The 22,550-nt window shown below is 48.5% G+C and overlaps 1 protein-coding gene across 1 annotated transcript; it reads right to left on the bottom strand.

Annotated features, from left to right (window-relative positions):
- Positions 1 to 215: 215 nt before the first annotated feature.
- Positions 216 to 650, bottom strand: LOC144117786 (uncharacterized). Its single transcript, XM_077651253.1, has one exon. It carries the CDS (start codon positions 648 to 650, stop codon positions 216 to 218), a length of 435 nt encoding a protein of 144 aa, XP_077507379.1.
- Between the last annotated feature and the right edge of the window lie 21,900 nt (positions 651 to 22,550).

Raw genomic sequence — 22,550 nt, 5'->3', positions numbered from 1 at the left:
CTGCAATAAAGAAAATTTTTAATCCAGAGCAAAAAAAATTATGAATAGCGTTACAGTGCGTCGGTGCCAAAAAGGCAATATAAAGTTTCAACTTAATGCACAGCAAGCATCATTCAAGCATCTAAATGGACTCTGGGAAGTTAGCCGAAAACATCAGGTCGCTGTGGAAACCCGCCGTGTCGCGCTGGGGTTTAGTCCCGGCACAGCACGTCTCGCTAACGGCCCATGTCAGACGGGAGCCTGGTTGCGCCCACCATCGAGAAGCGCAACTTCCCGAAAATGTTGCTCTTCTCGACAAAATCTTTCAGCCTCCCGGTGGTGGCTGCGACCACGTGGACTCCCAGGGACAGTCGGTGCCTGCAGCTGCTACTGCTTGTCCACCGACGTGCACCGCAGACGACAGCTGCATTCTGGATGGAGTCGAGGGCACACTTGTGCACGCACAGCACTCTCCAGAGGGGCGTCGGAGATGGAATTAGGGGTGGAAGAACATGCACCCACTTGTTCGCTCGGCTCTTGAAGTTGTGGCCTACCAGGGTACGCAGTGCCTGGTGCACGTGTGGCGACGCTGTGCCGGACCCTCTCTTGGCACCAGCCATGGAGTCTCCGCTGCCGAAAGCTGCCTTGACTTCTGCGATCCAGACGGGCATGGACGTGTCGAACTAAGTTCGCAGTAGGTTTGGTCGCAGCTTACCCCGTGTCAACAAGAATACTGTAGTCCTTGCAATGACGATGCTCGCAGAGATGCCACAGCCGGCCACGTCAGCTAGCAGCGATCGCACTATGGCTACCGACCTGTGGGCACATCACGTGCGCCGGAAGCGTTTGCACTATATCAAGGACCTTTCATGCAAAAAAGGCAGGACCATTTATTTTGTTTCTAGTTGTTTATTAAAACATGACTATAATTACTTTCTTTACGCTGTCGTGCCACTTGGAAGAATGCGTGGTGGTACATTCTGTCTTCTTTCAGGATTTTTTCACTAGGCAGTTCGGGTTCTAGAGACTGGACCCATGGTTGGTGGCGCCCACGCGCGGTGAGAATACCTCCAAAGATACGGCTACCGTTTTCACAGCGTGTGTGTCGATGCAAGTAAGTCGGATGATTCGATTTCCTCCGTGGCACTCTTCAGCATCTAAAGTTCAAGTATTTTCGTTACTCTGCTCTGCGCAAATAATATTAGATACAATTAATAAACGTTATCATCATCATCATTATTGCGTTGCCACCTTTCAACCTTTCTTTACAAATGGTTAGAGAGAGAGAGAGAGAAAACATTTATTTATGTGATTAATTCTGTGTAAAAAAAGGCGGAAAGCTTGTGATAATCGGCGCAAATTTACGAATCACATATTGGCCATGTGGGCGTGGAATGAATGGAATAGGTTTGCAAAGATTTTTATTAACAATCAGTCGTGTAGTAAAGTTCTAGTAGTATAGTACACTGTAGTACAGCGTAGCATAGCCGTATAGTTTCATGCTTTTAAGCAAGACATCGCGAACACTTGCACCCTGTAAACTTGAAAACTATAATCGTCAGTCTGAATAAAAGCCACTTGACCAACCTCCACTGACACTGTCTCCTTCTCCAAACGTGCGATATGGATATGCTTTTCGAGCATACTGCCTTTAATTCCACAGACTTGGTGCAGCGCTAATAAATTTACTGCTACAAGTTGCGGACCAGACCAAAGAACCTTCGCAAATAACTTTTAATCCACGTTGCATAACGACGTCGGCGGATACCCTTTAAAAGTTTTGATTATATAAAGGCACTCAGGAACACAAAAACATTAGCAAGAGCAAAATGACTACACTTTCCTTTCCGTGCCGATATCAAAACTTATTCAGGCATACGATTTCGTAGAGCATTATCCACCTGGAGCTCTGCTGTAGAAGCAAGTAACACGAGGCGCGAGGCGAGACCAAACTGGTCGTTTCAAGACCTCCGCGCATGCAGGCACGAATCTGAGAGAGGGCCCGAGCCCCGAAATCTAACTCATCCTCCCTCGCTCCTCCGATATGATACAAGAAAGAAGCTTGGGCCCCTCCCGAAAAAAATTCCTGGCTTCGCGCCAGGCTCCGCAGCTAGCTTTTGACAGCGTGAGAACACCGCACTCGGAAAGCCTTCACCCCGTGCTCGTACTTACTTGCCATTGCAGCACCACGAAAAGATGCCCACGTAGGCCGGCGAGCGGTGGAAGGAGCGCCTAAGGCGCCTGCGTCATCTTTCGAGCAGTTCCGATACTTGACGGCCAAAGTTCTGCATGTGTTCAACATCTACTGCACTATGCCGTATGTCGGGCCGGCCAGCGGCCATACCTGCGTTTTCTACTGCTGGCGTTCGTTCTGTCCTTATGTGGGGTACGCAGAGCCCAAGGGCAGTGAGAGATCTTATGCGTAGTCTCGCCTTTTAGAGCGCAGCTTCTAAGCAAAAGTTCCTGCGTTCAGCGTTGTGCCTCGGCGTAACGAGCAAACGAGCGCTTCGGAGGATAAAAGAGAGAGAACGCAGGGCGCAGCGGAGGACGAAAGACTACGATTGCGAAAAGAGTGTGAGGAGGAAAGAGGAGGAGGAGGAGGGAATGGTCACTGGGTGTAGAGAAGTGCTCGCCGCCGTCTGCTCACCGATGACGTGATCAATAAGATCCGCAGATAGCGCCACTATCAGACGGTTGGCAACTATGGAGCTTGTGCCGAGTGCTACCGGCTCTCTGACGCTACGGTCGAGGCGAACATGTCGCGAGGAGGAGAGCGGAAAGGGAGGGAACGGCAGTAGCGTGAAGAGTAAGCAAGAGAGCGCTAGAGTGCTGCGTCTTCCGCATAGGGTCACCTACAATACCAGTACCGCAGCAGCTCCACTTGAAAAATCATATTTACGAGAAGCGTAATCGTCGGCTCATGCAGCATAAAGGTCAGCATAGGTGCGCCTAAAAATTCCTCATTTGTAACAGCTGCAGAGAGACACAAAAGGCGACATGAAAACATAGGCAGCTGCCCAAATGAAAGACTCAAAACGTGGCGGGACGAGTTCAAATGAATAGCCCGCCTAGGCATGATAAAATTCAGAGCTTTCACCTGCTTAGTGCGTTTAGCGGCGATGGCGGTTGTTGGCAACTACAATGCTGACACCTGAGACCTGATATGCTAGGGCATGGTTCACTGCAAGGAACTACAAGTTTGCGTTCGTCACTAAGTCGAAATTCTAAATGGGCGGCCAGGGAGAGGAAACTGCAAAGAGGAAAATTTTTATTCCTCAAGAAACGCTTATGAAAATTGCTGTAGTTTGTCGCTGCCAAAATGAACATTTAAAGCGTAAACTAAATGCACAAAAAGTACCGTGCAAGCATCTGGATGGCATCTAGGAAGTTGGCCGAAAGCATCAAGTCGCTGTGGAAACCGGCCGCGTCGTCCTCTGATTTAATCCACGCACAGCACGTCTTGCTCAAGGCCAATACAAGACGTGAGCTTGGTTCTGCCCACCATCGAGAAGCGCAACTTCCCGAAGGTGTCGCCCTTCTCGGCCAAATCTTCCAGCCTCCCGGTGGTGGCCGCGATTACGTGGGCTTCCAGGGACAGTCGGTGCCTGCAGTTGCAGCAGCTACTGCTGATCCACCAACGTGCCACAGTAGACGTCAGCTGCATTCGGGATGGAGTCGAGGGCACATTTGTGCGCGTACTGCACTCTCGAGAGGGGCGTCGGAGATGGACTCAGTGGTCGAAAAACGTGCACCGACTTGTTCGTCCGGCTTTTGGAGTTCTGGCCTACCAGCGTACGCAGTCCCTGCTGCGTGCATGCCGACGCTGCACCGGACCCTGTCTTGGCACCAGCCATGGAGTCTCTACGAGCGACAGCTGCCTTGACGGCTGCGGTCCAGGGGGGCATGGACACAGCGAAGTGAGCTCGCAGTAGATTTGGTCACAGAAGACTTCGCGTCAAGAAGAATATTGTCGTCGTTGCAATGGCGATGTTCGCGGAGATGTCATATCCATCCACGTAAGCTGGGAGCGATCGCAAGAGGGCTACCGACTCCGGGGGCACTACACGTGCGCCGAAATTGTTTCTATTGTGGCAAGCAGGGATTAGGCCTGAAATCCAGGACCACTTATTTTATTGTTAATTATTCAATAAAATGTGATTATAACTACTTGAAAGAAACTGTGGTCGAGCGTTCTTTGCCTTCTTTCGGCATTTTTTTTTCAGGTACTTCGGTTTCTCGAGAGTGGACCCAGTGTTGGTGGTGCCCATGCGAGTTTAAAATACCTGAAAAAGACGCAGTTATCGTCGAGTATGCGCGGGCAACATTTGTGTCGAAGTTAGAAGCCCAGGTGGTCGTATTTCCTTCCTCGTGCTGTTCAGCGCACCAATTATTGCATCTGAAGTTCTCTTTCCTTGACAGTGCTCGGCGAAAATTTCGCGTTAATTTCTTTTATAGTCATTTTAGCAGTGGCTACCATTTTGTGTTCAAAAGCACCCGAAGCTCATGACGATATGCAGCAAAAATTGTGAATGGCACGTTGCAGGTTTTGTGTTAAAAAGTTGCCATAAGAAGGGAAATGACCACGAGTGCGAGAGTCGTGCAAATTCAGAAACATTTCTGTAGGTCTGCAGCGGAGAATTTTCATTTGTAAAATATCCTTGAGCATTCTTAACTTCGGAAGACAGTTTCAACATTACATGCTCTTTCGGTATCGAGAACTATGTGTGCCTCCTGGAATACGGGCTAAGCTATACGATAAAGTATGACACGTCACTCCTGAATTTTTAAAGATTTTCTTTTTAGACACATCTGGTGCGAAACGACACTGTACGTCGTGGACTCATTCTGGGATAAAAGAGTGGTGCCGGATAGTTAATCCAATATTTTCCTCGTTTGTGAGACCCGTACAAGATGACCCTGACGAAGAGCGCAATGAATGTACTCCCTCTCTTCGATTCACACATCTGAGGTGTGCGCTTAGGTAGGTTAGTATGCGTGAATTAAGGAAGGTGAGAAAAGAAAAAAAGATGCTCAAATCACTGATTTGCAACTGGAGAATAATTGAAACCGACGCACATATCCGGATGATTTATGGCAGTCCCATGAACAGCGTGAAAATTGGGATTAGAAACCACGAACAACTAGTTCAGCCTGTACTTCCGCCGGCAAATTTCGAAGTTGTTAAATTCGAAGTCGTTATATTTATATTCGAACAGTCAACACTGTTTTCAAATTAACGGCACAGCCATGGGTTCAAGGATGGTCCCCACCTACGCCAATATCTTCATGCATAGTATCGAATCTAAATTTCTGAAAGATTGCCCCATTAAGCCCACCCTATACAAACGCTGCTTGGATGACATCTTTTTAATATGGACTTACACAGAGCAAGAACTCATGCCTTTTATTGAAAACTTAAACCTTGTCTACACCAACATATCTTCCATCGTCCATATCGTCCATCCCAACATACCAAAAGATGGAAGAGACAAAAGCTAAACAAGAAACTCCAAAAGAAAATAGCGGACATCACTAAACAAACGGAGGAATACGCGACGCAGCTGGCCAGACAAGGGGGGCAACAGTTTAGCAACTCGCTAAACGGTACCCTCAGCACGGCCAAAAAGTGGCGCATCCTCAAGGCCCTAATGGACCCCAGCAAGAAGAAATCGGAGAGCGGCAAATCGATCCAAAGACTGGTCCACCAGTACGAGGGCTCTGACGAGCAGCTCCTGAAAGAAGTCCGAGAAAAGTGCTACGGGAAAGATCAAATCGAAGGCTACGAAGGGGAATACCTCGGCGAGGAAAATCCGAACATGGACAAACCCATCACGAGAGAGGAAGTTACCGAGGCCGTGAGAGCGGCCACGAAGAACACGGCGGCAGGAGCGGACAAGATTCGAAACTCGCTCATAAGAAATTTAAACGACGAGGCAGTCGATAAGCTGACATCGTACCTCAACACGCTTTGGCAAGAGGGGAAGGTCCCGGCGGAATGGAAACATGCCGTTGTGATCATGATACCCAAGCCGGGCAAGAAACTACAAATCGAGAACCTCAGGCCAATTTCCCTCACGTCGTGCCTGGGAAAACTGTACGAGAGAGTAGTCACCAAAAGAATCCAGCAACACCTGGAGAATGGAAGATGGTACCCCGACAGCATGTACGGCTTCAGGGCGAACCTCTCGACGCAGTACGTCCTCCTACAATTAAAAGAAGAGGTACTCGACACAATGCGTAAGGCGGGCGAAAACGTTGTGATGGCGCTCGACATCAAAGGCGCCTTCGACAACGTCAGCCACGCGGCCATAATGGAAGTCCTCAACAACACCAACTGTGGAAGGAAAGTACACGACTACGTCAAGGACTTCCTAACCAACAGAACGGCTACGGTAGGGCTGGGGGCGCTAAGAAGCGACACCTTCACCACCCCGTGCAAAGGCACACCCCAAGGCTCCGTGATATCCCCCGTACTGTTTAACGTGGCGATGATCGGCCTGGCAAAAAGACTCGGTGAGATCCAGGGCATCCAACACGCGATGTACGCGGACGACGTCACGGTATGGGTCACCCGACGATCGCTAGGAGAAAAGCAAGAGAGGCTCCAAGAGGCGGCGAGCTGCGTCGAAAAATACACCAGAGAAAGGGGATTAATTTGTTCTACGGAGAAATCCGAACTCCTGAGAGTCGGAAGACACCCCACCAAAGCAACACTGGAGGTTAAACTCGAAGGTCAAAACATTCCCGAAAAGAATGTGATCAGAATCCTGGGCATGTGGCTGCAAGGCAGCAGGAAGTGCAGCCACACCATCAGCCTGCTGAGCAAAGCGACGGAGCAAGTGGGCCGGATGATCAACACGGTTTCCCAAAAAAGATACGGCATGAAAGAAGAAGATACACTCAAACTCGTCGGCAGCCTGGTCGTCAGTCGAGTCATCAACTCACTACCATACCGCCCGATGACCAAGGGAGAGAGGGAACAGGCGGATACGATACTCAGGAAAGCCTACAAGACGGCCCTTCACCTGCCAAAAAACACGTCGTTGCTCCAACTGGGCATCAGAAACACCTTCAGCGAATTGGCGGAAGCCTTGCTCGAAACGCAGATCAGACTCAGAAGCACTGCTGCAGGGAGCGCGCTCCTGACTAGGTTAGGAAGGGATACGAGCGGATACCCAGACAGATACGCAGACGTACCCGACAACCTAAGAAAAACAATAAACGTCAGGCCGCTACCCAAGAACATGGACCCTAACCTCCACGAGCGCAGGAGACCGGCGCGGGCTGAACATGTGGAAAACACACTAGCGCGACTGAGCAATATGGTATACACGGATGCCACCACATACCCGCGAGGAGAGGACCGCGCGGCCACAGCGGTGGTGGTAGATTGCACAGGAAACCTAATCACATGCGCGACAACGAAAATCGCCAGTACCGCAGGGGCCGAGGAAATTGCCGTGGCGCTGGCGGCAGCAGAAGGTTACAGAACAGGCAGGCCTCCAAACACCCTAACAGACTCAAAGGAGGCGTGCAGGAATTACACAAGGGGCAGGATAAGCAGAACCGCCCTAAAAATCCTCGGCGGGGTCAAGCTCGCCAGGAGAGACATTACACACAAGTTAATCTGGATTCCGGCCCATGCAGGCATAGAGGGCAACGAAAGGGCAGACAGCCTAGCTCGAGAAACCACGTTCCGAGCCGGGCAGTCGCATGCCCCGGAGTATCGCCCACACGCGTGTGAGGGAGGATATACAGACATCCTAAACCTACACAGGGGGACAAGAGCTAAATACCCCCCACCACATAAAGTCCTGACGAAAGAGGAAGCAATGTTTTGGCGCAGACTGCAAACAAACTCCTTCCCAAATTTATACATCCTAAACAAAATGTACCCGACGCAGTACAGATACCTGCCCCTGGTGCGGGGCCACACCCACACTCTATCACATCATATGGGAATGTAAACGCAACCAAACATTCCACCAACATAATAACCCGAGTGCGGAGCAATGGGAGAGTCGGCTCACCAGCTGCGAGCTCACGGCCCAAAGGGCTTTAGTGCAGCACGCAAGTGAGGTAGCTAGGCTCAGTGGAACCCTGGAATAGGGGCCCAACCTTGCTTAAGAAGACGCCTCAAGTCGCCAGCGCAGTGAAGACGACGGAGGCCTCGAGACGCCAAGCCCTTGAAAGCACCCAAATACAGTTTTTCTCTCTCTCTCTTCATTCCCCACACCATCCCAACTCTATCTTCCCAGTTCAACTACCTTGCCGAGCGGGGTGCAATTGAAGAACCCTCGCTTAAATGCTCCCGGCATTCACATTTCCCCACCACACGACACTTACCCGAACTCGGATGTTTTGCCGGCTTTTTCTTTTTCTTTTGTGTGTGTCTGGGTGTTTTCATGCACAGTGCACGTGTGTCTAGTTAAGCTCACGGCACCGCTGATTCGGCCTTGACTCTGGGCGCTGAAGAGGTTCCAGATGACGGAAGTTTCTTGCCCTGTCCGCCTACCTGACTCGTAGAACACTTCAATGAAATAATAAATGTTTTATCTCTCGCTCTTGTCCTGTCTGCATTTGATTCGGTTTATTGTTTACTCTTTATGGCTGGGGCACTCGAGTGCACGTATCTCTCATTTTTAGCTTTTGGACGATTCCGCCACCGTCTGTTTATGTGCGCCTTAACCGCTTAAATCTTCCCGCCATTGTCATTTACCCCCCCCCCCCCCCCCCCCCCCCACACGACACTTGGCCGAACTCGGATGTTTTGCCACATTTTTTTTCTTTTGTGTGTCAGGGTGTTTTTATGCACAGTGCGCGTGTGTCTATTAAGATCGCGGCACCGCTGATTCGGCCTTGCTTCTGGCTGCCGAAGAGGTTCGAGATGACGGAAGTCTACTGCCCTGCCTGCATTTTATTGTGTTTATTTGTTTACTCTTTATGGCCGGGGCACGCGAGTGCACGCATCTCTAAGTTTTAGCCTTTGGACGATTCCGCCACCGTCCGTTTCTGTGCACCTTACTCGCCGCCGCTCTGTTGCCCTGAGGGGTGGCTATTATCCCCTCCCGCTCCTCCTTCTTCTTTCTTTTTTTTTCGCCAGGCCGGCTTCCCGCAGCTGCGGGGTGAGCGGCGGAGGGGGGGGGGGGGGGGCAGCCGTTTTTCGTTTTTATTTTTTTTTCTCTTTCTCTCTCTCTTTTAGTAATCTTTCCCGTGTGCCCATCTTCTTTCCAGCATTCGTTTGCTTGTTGCTTTGTTTATGTGTCGTACATGTGTGCCAGTGCCACTCCTTAAAAGAACTATGCAATAAATTAATTGAGATTACATAAAGCAGACGAGAGATAGGCATTTCATCACTCATCACCCCAACGCAAGAATTTTTAAGCTAGCATCGATAACACTGAAGACATAGACGATTAAAAATTACGCTCCTCCTCTCCCCCTTCAACTCGTACACGCGGGGAACCAGACAAAAATAACGAAAACAGCTCTGGGACTGGGCCCCGCCCATGAATACGTCAACCGCTGATGTTCCTTTCGCAACTTCCGGTTGTCGCTCCTAGCGCCCCAGCAGCAGCGTCGGCGGCGTGATTGCTGCGCGTCGGGTATCTTTGCTTGTCGTCTGTTGTAGTTAGCAGTAATGGACCCGGACCTCGAGGCGCGACTGCTCGCTCTTACGGCCGCGATGGGCATCGAGCCCTATGTGTTCACGCCATATCGGCTCAACGCCAGCGACGACAGTAGCGACTCGGCGAGCCACTGAGAGTGGCTCCGGAACACCCCACAAAAGAAGGCGGCAGAGGAAAATTCAAACCATGTGCGCGAAGGCAATGTCCTGGCTCACGCTTGCCCGAGAGGGTCGCGCGGCGGCACGAGCAGACGATTTTTACGGCTACCGGAAGTGTGCCCGTGACGTCGTGGCTGCCGTGGCTCCAGCGAATGAGAGCGTGTGGTGGCCTGGCGACGTCATGGGTACAGTGACGTCTTTTTTCACGATTTTAGTATCAAAATCGGTCACTACGAGCACACCGATCGGCCCGCGAATTTAAAAAAAAACACGGTTTTTTAAAATTCATAATAAATTGCCGGCTCAGTTCTGAAGACTCATACTTGGTGTGAATGCCTCTTAGCATCATTTCTAAGCACTGAAAACATTTACAAGCGACTTTATATTCATTGCATAGTCCCTTTAAGAAGAGGAAGAAGATCGCTGCAACTGCAGCCTTGAGAAAGGACAGGCGCTGTCCGAAACATGGAGTCAAAATAAATCTATGGCTAAATGAAGCTTTTCTCAACTTTGCACACACACACACACACACACACACACACACACACACACACACACACACACACACACACACACACACACACACACACACACACACACACGCACACGCACATTTTTTCCCAGAGCCCATGGTGCAGGACCTCATTCGTCTCATCTGTGGCTGTCCTGCTTCTAGTGATAGTGCCGGCAGTATGCGTGTAGCATGTATAGTGGCAGTAATTAAAGCGCGTCGTCCTCAACGTATGTATTTTCGAATTCAGGTTGTTTTTTCAAAATTTCCAGGAGATTTCAGCCTGGCTTATGTGGTTTAACGTCCCAAAACGACTAAGGCTTTTAGAGACGCATTAGTGGAGTGCTCCGGATGACTTCGACCACCTAGGGCTTTTTGACGTGCGCTGACATCGCACTGAGAACGGCCCTCTAGCCTTTCGCCTCCACTCAAATGCGAACGCCGCGGCCTGGATCTAATCTGCGTCTTTCTGGTCAGCAGCCAAGCACCATAACCTAGACGCAGTCGACATTGCTGGAGGCAGCATTGTTTCGATATATCGGAAATTCTTATAGAGAAAAGTGACGTAAGAAGAAGACTCATTTTTTAAAATTAATGAATATGGAATGAGACATAATTTAAGATAAGGGGGATGTGGAAACAGGGAACAGAGTCGCCGATGTTCCTTCCTGCTACGCATCACTGTTCCTCCTTTCGTCCAAGTACTTTCAGATACATAATATACAACATGAAAACACCGTCGACACTTTAATGCATTAAGTCGACGAAGAAACCAAAAACAGTGTACTTGAAGCCACATATTACGTAATACAACTGCAAGCAGTATCAACGCATCTGAACTTATTTGAAATTTCTTTTTTCCTTTTTTGGGTGAAGCGGTATCCCAATGGCTCCCATATGCCATGAATATTCGTCTCTAGCACAGACACAGATTCTTCACAGAGGCACTATTTTTTTAGGTTCTATGTCATTCGTGTCTGTCAGAATAATGCAGTTTCGCGAACCCTCCGTGAGCGCTAATTACAGGAGCCTCACCTTTCTGCTTATCCAAAGCCTGTAGCATACCAACCACGTGAAGCCCACATCCGCCCACAAGTCCTCCATCAAGGAAACACCGCAAGAAGCGAAGCGGTGAATTGAGGATGAGAGCAAGCAGTGAAAAGAGTGCAGAGAATGAGAAATCAAGTTCGCAAAGGTAAAAATGCTGTATCTTCATGGCAGCGAAGAGGCGTAAATGATGAGGGTGGAGACAAGAACAGAACACTGACTTTCTGGGATGGGAATGTGCGTGCACCACCGTGGTCGAAATTTGTACCCACCCTCCAAGTTGCGACGTGCGCCCCTCCGAGGGGGGAGGGGCACCTAACAAAGCACTTCTGGCGCTGGTCTCACCCCAGAAGTGCTTTGTCAGGAGGCGCCCCTACGCAGAGTGGCACGGGTCGTCACTAGAAAGAGGGTGTCTTTTGCTCACGATGGTATGTATGAATGCAGAGAGCTTGATGCGCAATGGTAGGAAGAATGCGGAATATGGAGCGCCAGCGATAGAAAGGAGAGAAAATTATGCTAATTGCTCTTACTGGCCCTGCCAAGGAAGCGAATTTCTTTCCCAATAAGACAAGAGAAAGGGTGCTGACACATAGATGACCAAGATAATAAATTGTGCTTCAAGAATTCCTCAAGTGGTGCGATCCATGCATTCTCTGCCGTATCTAGAGCAATGAAGCACATGTGGCAGTCTTTAATGAATATAGCATCGGCTTATGTTTTGTTAGTCTATTGGGGCAACGGTCCGCTTCCTCACATATGTTTTGCCAGAAGACTGGGGTAATAAACTATATTCCTTCAACAAAGACTACGAATCTTTCCCAAGTTTTTGTTTTCTACATGCATCTTTGTGCTCTGTCATCGGACTGCTGATAAGGCAAAGATTCTAAAGCTTATGCGGAACAGAGAAGACTACTCCGACTTGGCGACGGACCAGAATATTTTTGCTTTTATTTTGGTTGTGGGTTTATTTATGCTGGTAGGAAATGACCGCAGTTCTTTGCTGCTTCTTTCGGTCTGCGAGTCTTCTCTGCTACTCTCACGTTCGCGTTCGTATAAACGCTCAGAAAGATACACTTGCATTAGCTTAGCGCATGCAGAAAATAATAACCTTAGTGATTATCCAGTAAAGCTTTCTCTATGTACATGCACCCAGTATTTCACGACACATTCTGGAAATATGAATTAATGATAGCTCTTTTAACGAGTTAATAATATGCGATATGAAAAGGTAATATTGGGTTATAACAGCTGTGTTAGATCGCCCAGCGCCCACGATTGTTAATAAATGCGATTCTGAGAAAGAGAAATCTAATAGTCACTTTCCAGAAGCTTACACATCAAGATTACCGAATCAAGTCAAGTGTTGAAAAATGGTGCTTTAAAAACGTAAAGGGCGCAAAAACAAGACCTTGCATCTATAATAAATAAGGGCCGCCGCGGTGGCGGAGTGTTTATGACGCTCGGCTGCTGTCCCGGAAGACGCGGGCTCGATCCCTGCCGCGGCGGTCGAATTTCGACGGAGACGAACTTCTAGAGACCGGTGTACTGTGCGATGTCAGTGCACGTTAAAGAACTCCAGGTGGTCGAAATTTCCGGAGCCCTTCACTATGGCGTGTCTCATAACCTGAGTCGCTTTGGGACGTTAATCCCCCATAAAACATAAATAAAAATCGTCCACAAATCTATAAACTTCACAAACTCTTTCCAAGAATATGGCGCAGAGCACGGTCGTATATGTATAACTGCAGATCCGTTTCCGGAGAATATAACACAAAAATGCAACACTAGGAAAACATTAAATTTCCAACCTCATAAACCTGTGTCACAAGACGCAGGAGCTCAGGCGCTGTCTTCTTGGACTCAGCTCCTCATTGCGGACCAAAATTAAAAACTTTGCTGCCATCGCTTTCAAGTAGCACGGTGGATTGGGCTAGTTGGTTGCTATTCGTAATGCAGACAAGATTAGTGGCATTAATAACACGCACACAGAAGACAAGGAGCAAGCAAGACAGGACCGCAAGTGTCGCGCAATAAAGACTGCAAGCATAGTTTCGTGGGCACCTGAAAAAAAACTGAAGTTTTGTTTTTTGTTGGTTTATGCAGGCGGAAGTACAGACTGAACTAGTTGTTCATGGTTTCTAATCCCATTTTTCACTCTGTTCATGGGACTGCCATAAATCATGCGGATATGTGCGTCGGTTTCAGTTATTCTCCAGTTGCAAATAAGTGATTTGAGCATTTTTTTTTCTTTTCTCACCTTCCTTAATTCACGCATACTAACCTACCTAAGCGCACACCTCAGTGGTGTGAATCGAAGAGAGGGAGTACACTCATTGCGCTCTTCGTCAGGGTCATCTTGTACGGGTCCCACAAACGTGCAAAATATTGGATTAACTATCCGGCACCACTCTTTGGTCCCAGAATGAGTCAACGACGTACAGTGTCGTTTCGCACCAGATGTGTGTTTAAAAAAAATCTTTAAAAATTCAGGAAAAGCGTGTCATACTTTATCGTATAGCTTTGCCCGTATTCCAGGTGGCACACATAGTTCTCGATACCGAAAGAGCCTGTAATGATGAAACTGTCTTCCGAAGTTAAGAATGCTCAAGGATATTTTACAAATGAAAATTCTCCGCTGCAGACCTGCAGAAATGTTTCTGAATTTGCCCGAATATCGCACTTGTGGTCATTTCCCTTCTTATGGCAACTTTTTAACACAATACCTGCCACGTGCGATTCGCAAATTTTTCTGCATATCGTCATGAGCTTCAGGTGCTTTTGAACACAAAATGGTAGCCACTGCTAAAATTACTATAAAAGAAATTAAAGCGAAATTATGGCGAAACACTGTCAAGAAAAGAGAACTTCAGATGCAATAATTGGTGCGCTGAACAGCACGAGGAAGGAAATATGACCACCTGGGCTTCTGACTTCGACACAAATGTTGCCCGCGCATACTCGACGATAACTGCGTCTTTTTCAGGTATTCTGAACTCCCATGGGCACCACCAACGCTGGGTCCACTCTCGAGAAACCGAAGTGCCTAAAAGAAAAATGCCGAAAGACGGCAAAGAACGCTCGACCACAGTTTCTTTCAAGTAGTTATAATCACATTTTATTGAATAATTAGCAATAAAATAAATGGTCCTGTATTTCAGGCCTAATCCCTGCTTGTCACAATAGAAAAAATTTCGGCGCACGTGTAGCGCCCCCGGAGTCGGCAGCCCTATTGCGATCGCTCCCAGCTTACGTGGATGGCTCTGACATCTCCGCGAACATCGCCATTGCAACGACGACAATATTCTTGTTGACACGAAGTCTGCTGTGACCAAATCTACTGCGAGCTCACTTCGCTGTGTCCACGCCCGCCTGGACCGCAGCCGTCAAGGCAGCTCTCGCTCGTAGAGACTCCATGGCTGGTGCCAAGACAGGGTCCGGCGCAGCGTCGGCATGCACGTAGCAGGCACTGCGTACGCTGGTAGGCCAGAACTCCAAGAGCCGGACGAACAAGTCGGTGCACGTTTTTCGACCACTGAGTTCACCTCCGACGCCCCTCTCGAAAGTGCAGTACGTGCAAAAATGTGCCCTCGACTCTATCCCGAATGCAGCTGACGTCTACGGTGGCACGTTGGTGGATCAGCTGCAGGCGCTGACTCTCCCTGGGAGCCCACGTCCTCGCGGCCACCACCGGGAGGCTGAAAGACTTTGCCGAGAAGTGCAACACCTTCGGGAAGTTGCGCTTCTCGATGGTGGGCAGAACCAGGCTCACGTCTGATATGGGCCTTTAGCAAGACGTGCTGTGCTTGGATTAAATCCGAGGACGACGCGGCCGGTTTCCATAGCGACTTGATGTTTTCGGCCAACTTCCTGCATGCCATCCAGATGATTGCACGGTACTTGTTGTGCATTTAGTTGACGTTTTAGATGTTCATTTTGGCAGCGATAAACTACAGCGATTTTCGTGAACGTTTCTTGAGGAATAAAAATTTTCCTCTTTGCAGTTTCCTCTCTCTGGCCGCCCATTTAGAATATCTACACAGTGACGAACGCAAACTTGTTGGAGTTCCTTACAGTGAACCATGCCCTAGAATATCAGGTCTCAGGTGTCAGCGTTGCAGTTGCCAACAACCGCCATCGGCGCTACACGCACTAAGCAGGTGTAAGCTCTGAATTTTATCATGCCTAGGCGAGCTATTCATTTGAACTCGTCCCGCCACGTTTTGAGTCTTTCATTTTGGTAGCTGCGTAAGTTTTCACGTCGCCACCTGTGTCTCTCCGCGGCTGTTTCAAATGAGGAATTTTTAGGCGCACCTATGCTGACCTTTATGCTGAATTAGCCGACGATTACGCTTCCCGGAAATATGATTTTGTAAGGGCAGCTGCTGCGGTACTGGTACCGTAGGTGACCCTATGCGGAAGACGCAGTACTCTAGCGCGCTCTTGCTTACTCTTCACGCTGCCGCCGTTCCCTCCCTTTCCGCTCTCCTCCTCGCGACATGTTCGCCTCGACCGTAGCGTCAGAGAGCCGGTAGCACTCGGCACAAGCTCCATAGTTGTCAACCGTCTGATAGTGGCGCTATCTGCGGATCTTATTGATCACGTCATCGGCGAGCAGACGGCGGCGCGCACTTCTCTTCTCTACACCCAGTGACCATTCTCTCCTCCTCCTCTTTCCTCCTCACACTCTTTTCGCAATTGTAGTCTTTCGTCCTCCGCTGCGCCCTGCGTTCTCTCTCTTATATCCTACGAAGCGCTCGTTTGCTTGTTACGCCGAGGCACACCGCTGAGCGCAGAAACTTTTGCTTAGAAGCTGAGCTCTAAAAGGCGAGACTGCGCATAAGATCTCTCACTGCCCTTGGGCTCTGCGTACCCCACATAAGGACAGAACGAACGCCAGCAGTAGAAAACGCAGGTATGGCAACTGACCGGCCCGACATACGGCATAGTGCAGTAGATGTTGAGCACATGCAGAACTTTTGCCGTCAAGTATCGGAACTGCTCGAAAGATGACGCAGGCGCCTTAGGCGCTCCTTCCACCGCTCGCCGCCCTACGTGGGCACCTTTTCGTGGTGCTGCAATGGCAAGTAAGTACGAGCACGGGGTGAAGGCGTTCCGAGTGCGGTGTTCTCACGCTGTCAAAAGCTAGCTGCGGAGGGTGGCGCGTAGCCAGGAATTGTTTTAGAGGGGGGCCCAAGCTTCTTGTTTGTATCATATCGGAGGAGCGAGGGAGGATGAGTTAGATTTCGGGGCTCGGGCCCTCTCTCAGATTCGTGCCTGCATGCGCGGAGGTCTGGAAACGACCAGTTTAGTCTCGCCTCGCGCCTCGTGTTACTTGCTTCTACAGCAGAGCTCCAGGTGGATAGTGCTCCACGAAATCGTATGCCTGAAGATGTTTTGATATCGGCACGTAAAGGAAAGTGTAGTCACTTTGCTTTTCCTATTTTTTTTGTGTTCCTGAGTGCCTTTATACAAGCAAAACTGTTAAACGGTATCCTCCGGCGTCGTTATGCAACGTGGATTAGAAGTTATTTGCGAAGGTTCTTTGGTCTGGTCCGCAACTTGTGGCATAAAATTTATTAGCGCTGCACCAAGTGTGTGAATCAAAGGCAGTATGCACGAAAAGCATATCCATATCGCACGTTTGGAGAAGGAGACAGTGTCAGTGGAGGTTGGCCAAGTGGCTTAGAGGGTGCAAGTGTTCGTGATGTCTTGCTTAAAAGCATGAAACTATACGACTATGTTACGCTATACAACACTGTACTATACTACTAGAACTTTATTATACGACTGATTGTTAATCAAAATGTTTGCAAACCTATTCCACTCATTCCACGCCCACATGGCCAATATGTGATTCGCAAATTTATGCCGATTATCACAAGCTTTCCGCCTTTTTAACACAGAATTAAAGGAGGACTGCATATGGTGCTCAATGGATGGAGCTGAGACGTCGCGCTAACTTGCCTGGGGAGTCGCAGGCCCGCAAGGGGCACAACCCTCATATCTAATGTTCTTAGAACTTTGCGAAGCGCGCGTCTGTTACAATCTTGCTGCGGAGCATTGCGAGAGATGTTTCGATCGGGTGAAGCAGATCCCCAGCCAACCTAGTTATATCAAGTGTATATTCATATAAAATCCTCCACAAGATATTAGATGCACAATATGATGTTCACAAATGCTCATAATGCGTTCATATGATGTCCATACAGCCTTCATTTTGATCGTAGTGGACATCTATACAATGCTCATCTTATGCCCAGATGTTACGATTACTAGACATTCACAGAATGTTCACCAGATATTCAGCCAATCTATTTTCAGGCTGGGGGCTGGATGCTGTGCCATTTATTTTGTGCGCTGTACAGCTTACAAAAAAAACAAATATGATGGAGGATATGACAGAGAGATACAAAGCAAAAACCAACATTTGCTCATTACACAGGAAAATTTCATATTTTGCACACGATCTGCGAATAACATTTCAAATAACAGGTGCATTATGAGAACATTACACACTGGGCTCTGATCAATGCAATTACAAAAACAAGTCACAAAGAAGTGTCATTTTTTTGGTTTGGCATGCATGTTACCTGAAATGTCATTTCCAGTTCGTGCAAAACAGAACATTCATGCGTAGTGAAGTCATTAGTTTGCGCTCTCTGTGACTTTGTTATCTTTCATCATACTCATTCTGTTCTTGTAGGCTGTACAGCGCATAAAATAAACAAGGTTAATCGAACATCCGCAGTTCTCGTTTCTTCAAGATATTCCACCTCGAGGCAGTACACAGACAAGGAATATGCACAGGCACAGGCTTCGAGTACGGAAGGACATCAAGGAATACAATCACTTGTTTTGCCCTCAGCCATATTTTATTTCCCAGTAGCCATAATCACCAGCGTCTGTTGCTGTCCATTGTTTTACTCCTGGTCCTCGGAGGCCTGTGAATATAACAGTGCATTGTGTTGAACAGTAGTGATGACACAGCAGGAAATATGGACAAAAAAACGTGCACAAACGTGCATCCACCATAACATATAGCCTTACCAGAGGTAAGACTAAATGCAGACAGGGGTTTTAGAGTACAAAGATCGCATGTAATAGCCTGAATGCTTCGCATGAAAAAAGAAACCCAAGCCTCATCAAACAAACACAAGGACGACAACCAAATATTTCAAGTACATATATGCAACCATACTTTTGCAATGAAATTAAAAGAAGTTAGAATGTGCAGAGCAATAGTGATTAATGTTGGCTCATGGCTGCATTCGGATAAAACTCAGGAATGAAGTGGCAAATGCCTTCTCAAAGCAGGCCCTCCATCCACTGGTGTCAACAGATTCTCATCACATGGGTGCTACTTCATTTGCTCCAGCTAGTGTGACGCCGTAGATGAAAGGGGATTAACCACTGTGTCATGATAGTCAATCCCCGCCTTTGGATGGAGGGACATCTGTCGCTTCGTTCTTAAGCTGTATCTAAAAATACTACAGCGGGACAGTGGTGCCAATCACAGCATGCTTTCAACACGAATGAGCATGCGTATATCACCATATTGGGTGACGTATGCTGACTTCATGAGGGTGGTCGGTGCATGCAGACATGAAGTAGGAGGTGCGACAAAGTGCGATCAGAACCAGTTGTGGTCTTATGGCATAGAGTGAGGGGGGGATATTTGGTTCTTTTTCATGTCTATGATGTTTGCAGTATGCTAAACAGACAGGATGAAAAGCATTGAGCAAGTGTGCACATTCTCGAGGGAATTTATAAGGAGGCCAGCCATAGCCCACATAGGACAAGGATATCGCAGATTAAGCAAGAAAGGTAGGCTTTTCCAATTTCACTGGAAAAATTGTGTAATAAATGCATCAGCATGCAACTAGATTTTAATGTCAGGTAGTCAATATTAGAATTCCACGAATTTTTGTTAAAGGTTGCAATATCTATTCCAAAGTACTTATATGCTAGGGAGAAGTCAAGGTGACAATTTCTTCAAAATAGGGACAGGGTGAATGGTTATGAGAAATGCTCAATTTTATAAAGCAAAGCTTCACACTCTAGAGAAAGCATTACACAGTGTTGTTGAATTCAGTCCGAAATTATGCAATGTCAGAACTATCAGAACAATTAGCAGCAAAAATTGGTAGAACTAGAAACAACACTGAATGAACTGCTAATGCAGGTTAGATACAATAAACATGCTAAAGCACATTCTTGACTCATAACTGAAAGGGTTGGAAAACCATGAGAGTTGGTTGCATTAGCAGTAATATGCTGTGTAGTTAAAAAGGAAGCCCATGATCCTGTAGAAAACCAAGTAGTCAATGTTGAGGTGTCTTAGTTTTGTTATAGAGACCTGGAGCTAAACAGTGAGAAATGCCTTGAAGACATCTAAGAACAAAGCTCTTTCTAAACCCAGAAGCCGACACTAAGTGGGAATATGCAACAGCGCAGCAAGACAGATGTCGAGCCGCAACACTTGGCGGCTCTTTAGGAGTCTCATAAACCCTGCACAAACACGCTCGGAAACCCAAAAACACCTCACTCGCGCCGATACACAACTTTAAAAGAAACATGGAGCAGCAAGCGAACGCCTTGCACGCACAATAATCCCGGGGCGAGGTACATCGGCGGCGGAACGCTGGGTGAAGCTGCCCAAGTCACCCAGAGGCACCTCGGCATTGCGTGTTCCGTATTCGGTCACCTACGGTCCGAGTACCACAGCAGCTTCTCTCAAAAAACACATTACCGAGAAGCGTAATCGTCGGCTGGTTTTTTTAATGTTTAGCTTAGGTCGGCATAAAGAACACCGCATATCTAAGAGCTGCGGAGTGACACTAGTGGCGACGCGAAAAACTCGGCCAGTTGCCAAATTGCAAGACTGTCAAAATGTGGCGGAACGAGCTGAAGTGAAAAGCTTGTCTAGGCTAGAGAGAATAAGAGCTTCCGCTGCTAAGTGCGTGTCGCGCCGATGGCGGTTGTTGACAACTTCAGCGCTGACACCTCAAAGCTGACATGTTAGTGCATGGTTCAATATGAGAAAATCCGACAAGTGCGTTCGTCACTAAGTCGAAATGCTATGGGCGGCCAAGAATAACACAAACTGCAACAAGGAAACTTTTTATTCCTCAAGAAACAATAACGAATAACGTGCAGTGCATCGCTGCCAAACTGTCAATCTAAAGTGTCAACTAAAAGCACAGAAAGCGCCGTTCCAGTATCTGGATGGCCTCCGAGAAGTTGGCCGAACAAATCAGGTCGCGTCGTGCTCGGCATTAATCCTGGCACAGCCCGCCTGGCCGACGGCCCATAACAGACGTGAACCTGGTTGCGTCCACCATCGAGAAGCGCAACTCCTCGAAGGTGTTGTCCATCTCAACAAAATCTTTCAGCCTCCCAGTGGTTGCCGCGAGGACGTGGACTCCCATGGACAGTCACCGCCTGCAGCTGCTGCTTCTGCTGATCCACCGAAGTGCCACCACAGACGGAAGCTGCATTCGGGATGGAGTCGGGGGCACACTTGTGCGGAGGGGCGTCGCAGATGGAATCCGTGTTGGAAGCACATGCGCCCACTTGTTCGCCCGGCCCTTGGAGTTGTGGCCTACCCGCATACGCAGTGCCTCGTGCGCGTGTGGCGACGCTGTGCCGGACGCTGTCTTGGCACCAGCCATAGAGTCTCCACGAGCGAGAGCTTTGTTGACAGCTGTGGTCCAGGCGGTCATAGACATGGCGAACTGAGCTCGCTGTAGGTTTCGCCGCAGCAGACCCCGCATCAACGAAACTATTGTCGTCCTTGCAATGGCGATGCTGGCGGAGTTGTCAGAGCCGTCCACGTCAGCTGGGAGCGATCGCAATAGGGCTGCCGGCCTGTGAGCCCTTCACGTGCACTGGAAGTGTTTGTGTTTGCAGTATGCCAACGAGCTAAGTGGCCCGAAACCTACGGCTATTTATTAGTTTGAAGGCAGTGATACGATCATCAAGAGCGAGCAAAAATATTACTTGCGCATCATGCCTGTACATGGCTCGTTGCCATAGCAACTGTGACGCCAAGCGGCAAGAATTTGGCCGGGCGACGCGCGAAATTTGATCTTGGCCGGTTTGGACCAAATCGATCTCCGACCTTACTTGAGGGTGCCCGACACGATGACCACCTCCAAATTTGGCCCGGGTCATTTCCAAAAAATTTTTTCCTGGGCGGCCTCCGAAAATGATCTTGGACAATTTGGACCAATATCAATCCTCAACAATTATTGACCGTGCCCGACACTATGGTGGCCACAAAATTTGGCTCGAACCATTGTCAAAAATTTTCCCGGCCCAACCCTAAATTTGAAAGAGTTTAATAGTTTTTGAGGAAAGGAAAGGACGCAGTAATTGTCTAAGATTTCGGTGGGCTCCCGGATTACGCCGTAAGGGAAAGGAGGAAGGTGGGAGTGAAAGAAGAAAGATGTGCCGTAGTGCACGGCTCCGGAATAATTTCGACCGCCTGGGGATCTTTAACGTGCACTGAGATCGCACAGTACACGGGCGCCTTTGCGCATTGCCTCCATCGAAACTCGGCCGCCGCGGCCGGGCTCCAACCCGGGAACTCCGTCTCAGTAGCCCTAACCACTGAGCCGCCGCGGCGGGTGACCCCGAAATTTGAGCTTGGACCATTTGGACAAAAATCGATGTCTAATCATAATTGTTTGTGCCTGGCACGATGGCGACCTCAAAATTTGGTCTGGGTCATTTTCAAAATTTGGCCCGCTCAACACCCGGAAAAGTAGTTGGCGGCTTTGAGATTAGCGCCATCTCGTTGGTATGGTTTCGCTTGTGGCGTCACCATTTACGTCACCGCACTTTCGCACGTCACACATCGGTTTAAGCAGAGATAAACGCCGGCTAAGTTATTTTATTGGTAATTGTTTATTAAGACGTGATGACAATTGCCTTCTCGATGCTGTCGTGCTTCTTGGTAGAAAGGGTTGTGGTATATTTCTGGTCTCCTTTGACGGTTTCTTCACCAGGAACTTCGGTTTCCGGGAGTCGCCGCCTGTGTCTTGACTAAACCACCGCAGTGGGTATGCGCCATTATCATCCGGAGGACAACAACAACAACTACTGGACCAAGAGTTGGTGGCGCCCATGCGCTTTGAGAATACCTGCAAGAAACACCGCTACCGTTGAAGAAGCGTCCCTAACATGTGTGCCGATCTAAGTAGGCCAGGGGATTTTATTTTCTCT

The sequence above is a fragment of the Amblyomma americanum genome, chromosome 1, assembly GCF_052857255.1.
Source record: "Amblyomma americanum isolate KBUSLIRL-KWMA chromosome 1, ASM5285725v1, whole genome shotgun sequence".
In the NCBI taxonomy this organism is placed as follows: Eukaryota; Metazoa; Arthropoda; class Arachnida; order Ixodida; family Ixodidae; genus Amblyomma; species Amblyomma americanum.
The sequence above is the reverse complement of the archived record's forward strand: the minus strand, read 5'-3'. Positions and strand labels throughout refer to the sequence as shown.

Excerpts from the sequence above, each read along its gene's own strand:
- LOC144117786 (XM_077651253.1), bottom strand. The coding sequence starts at position 650 with ATGCCCGTCTGGATCGCAGAAGTCAAGGCAGCTTTCGGCAGCGGAGAC.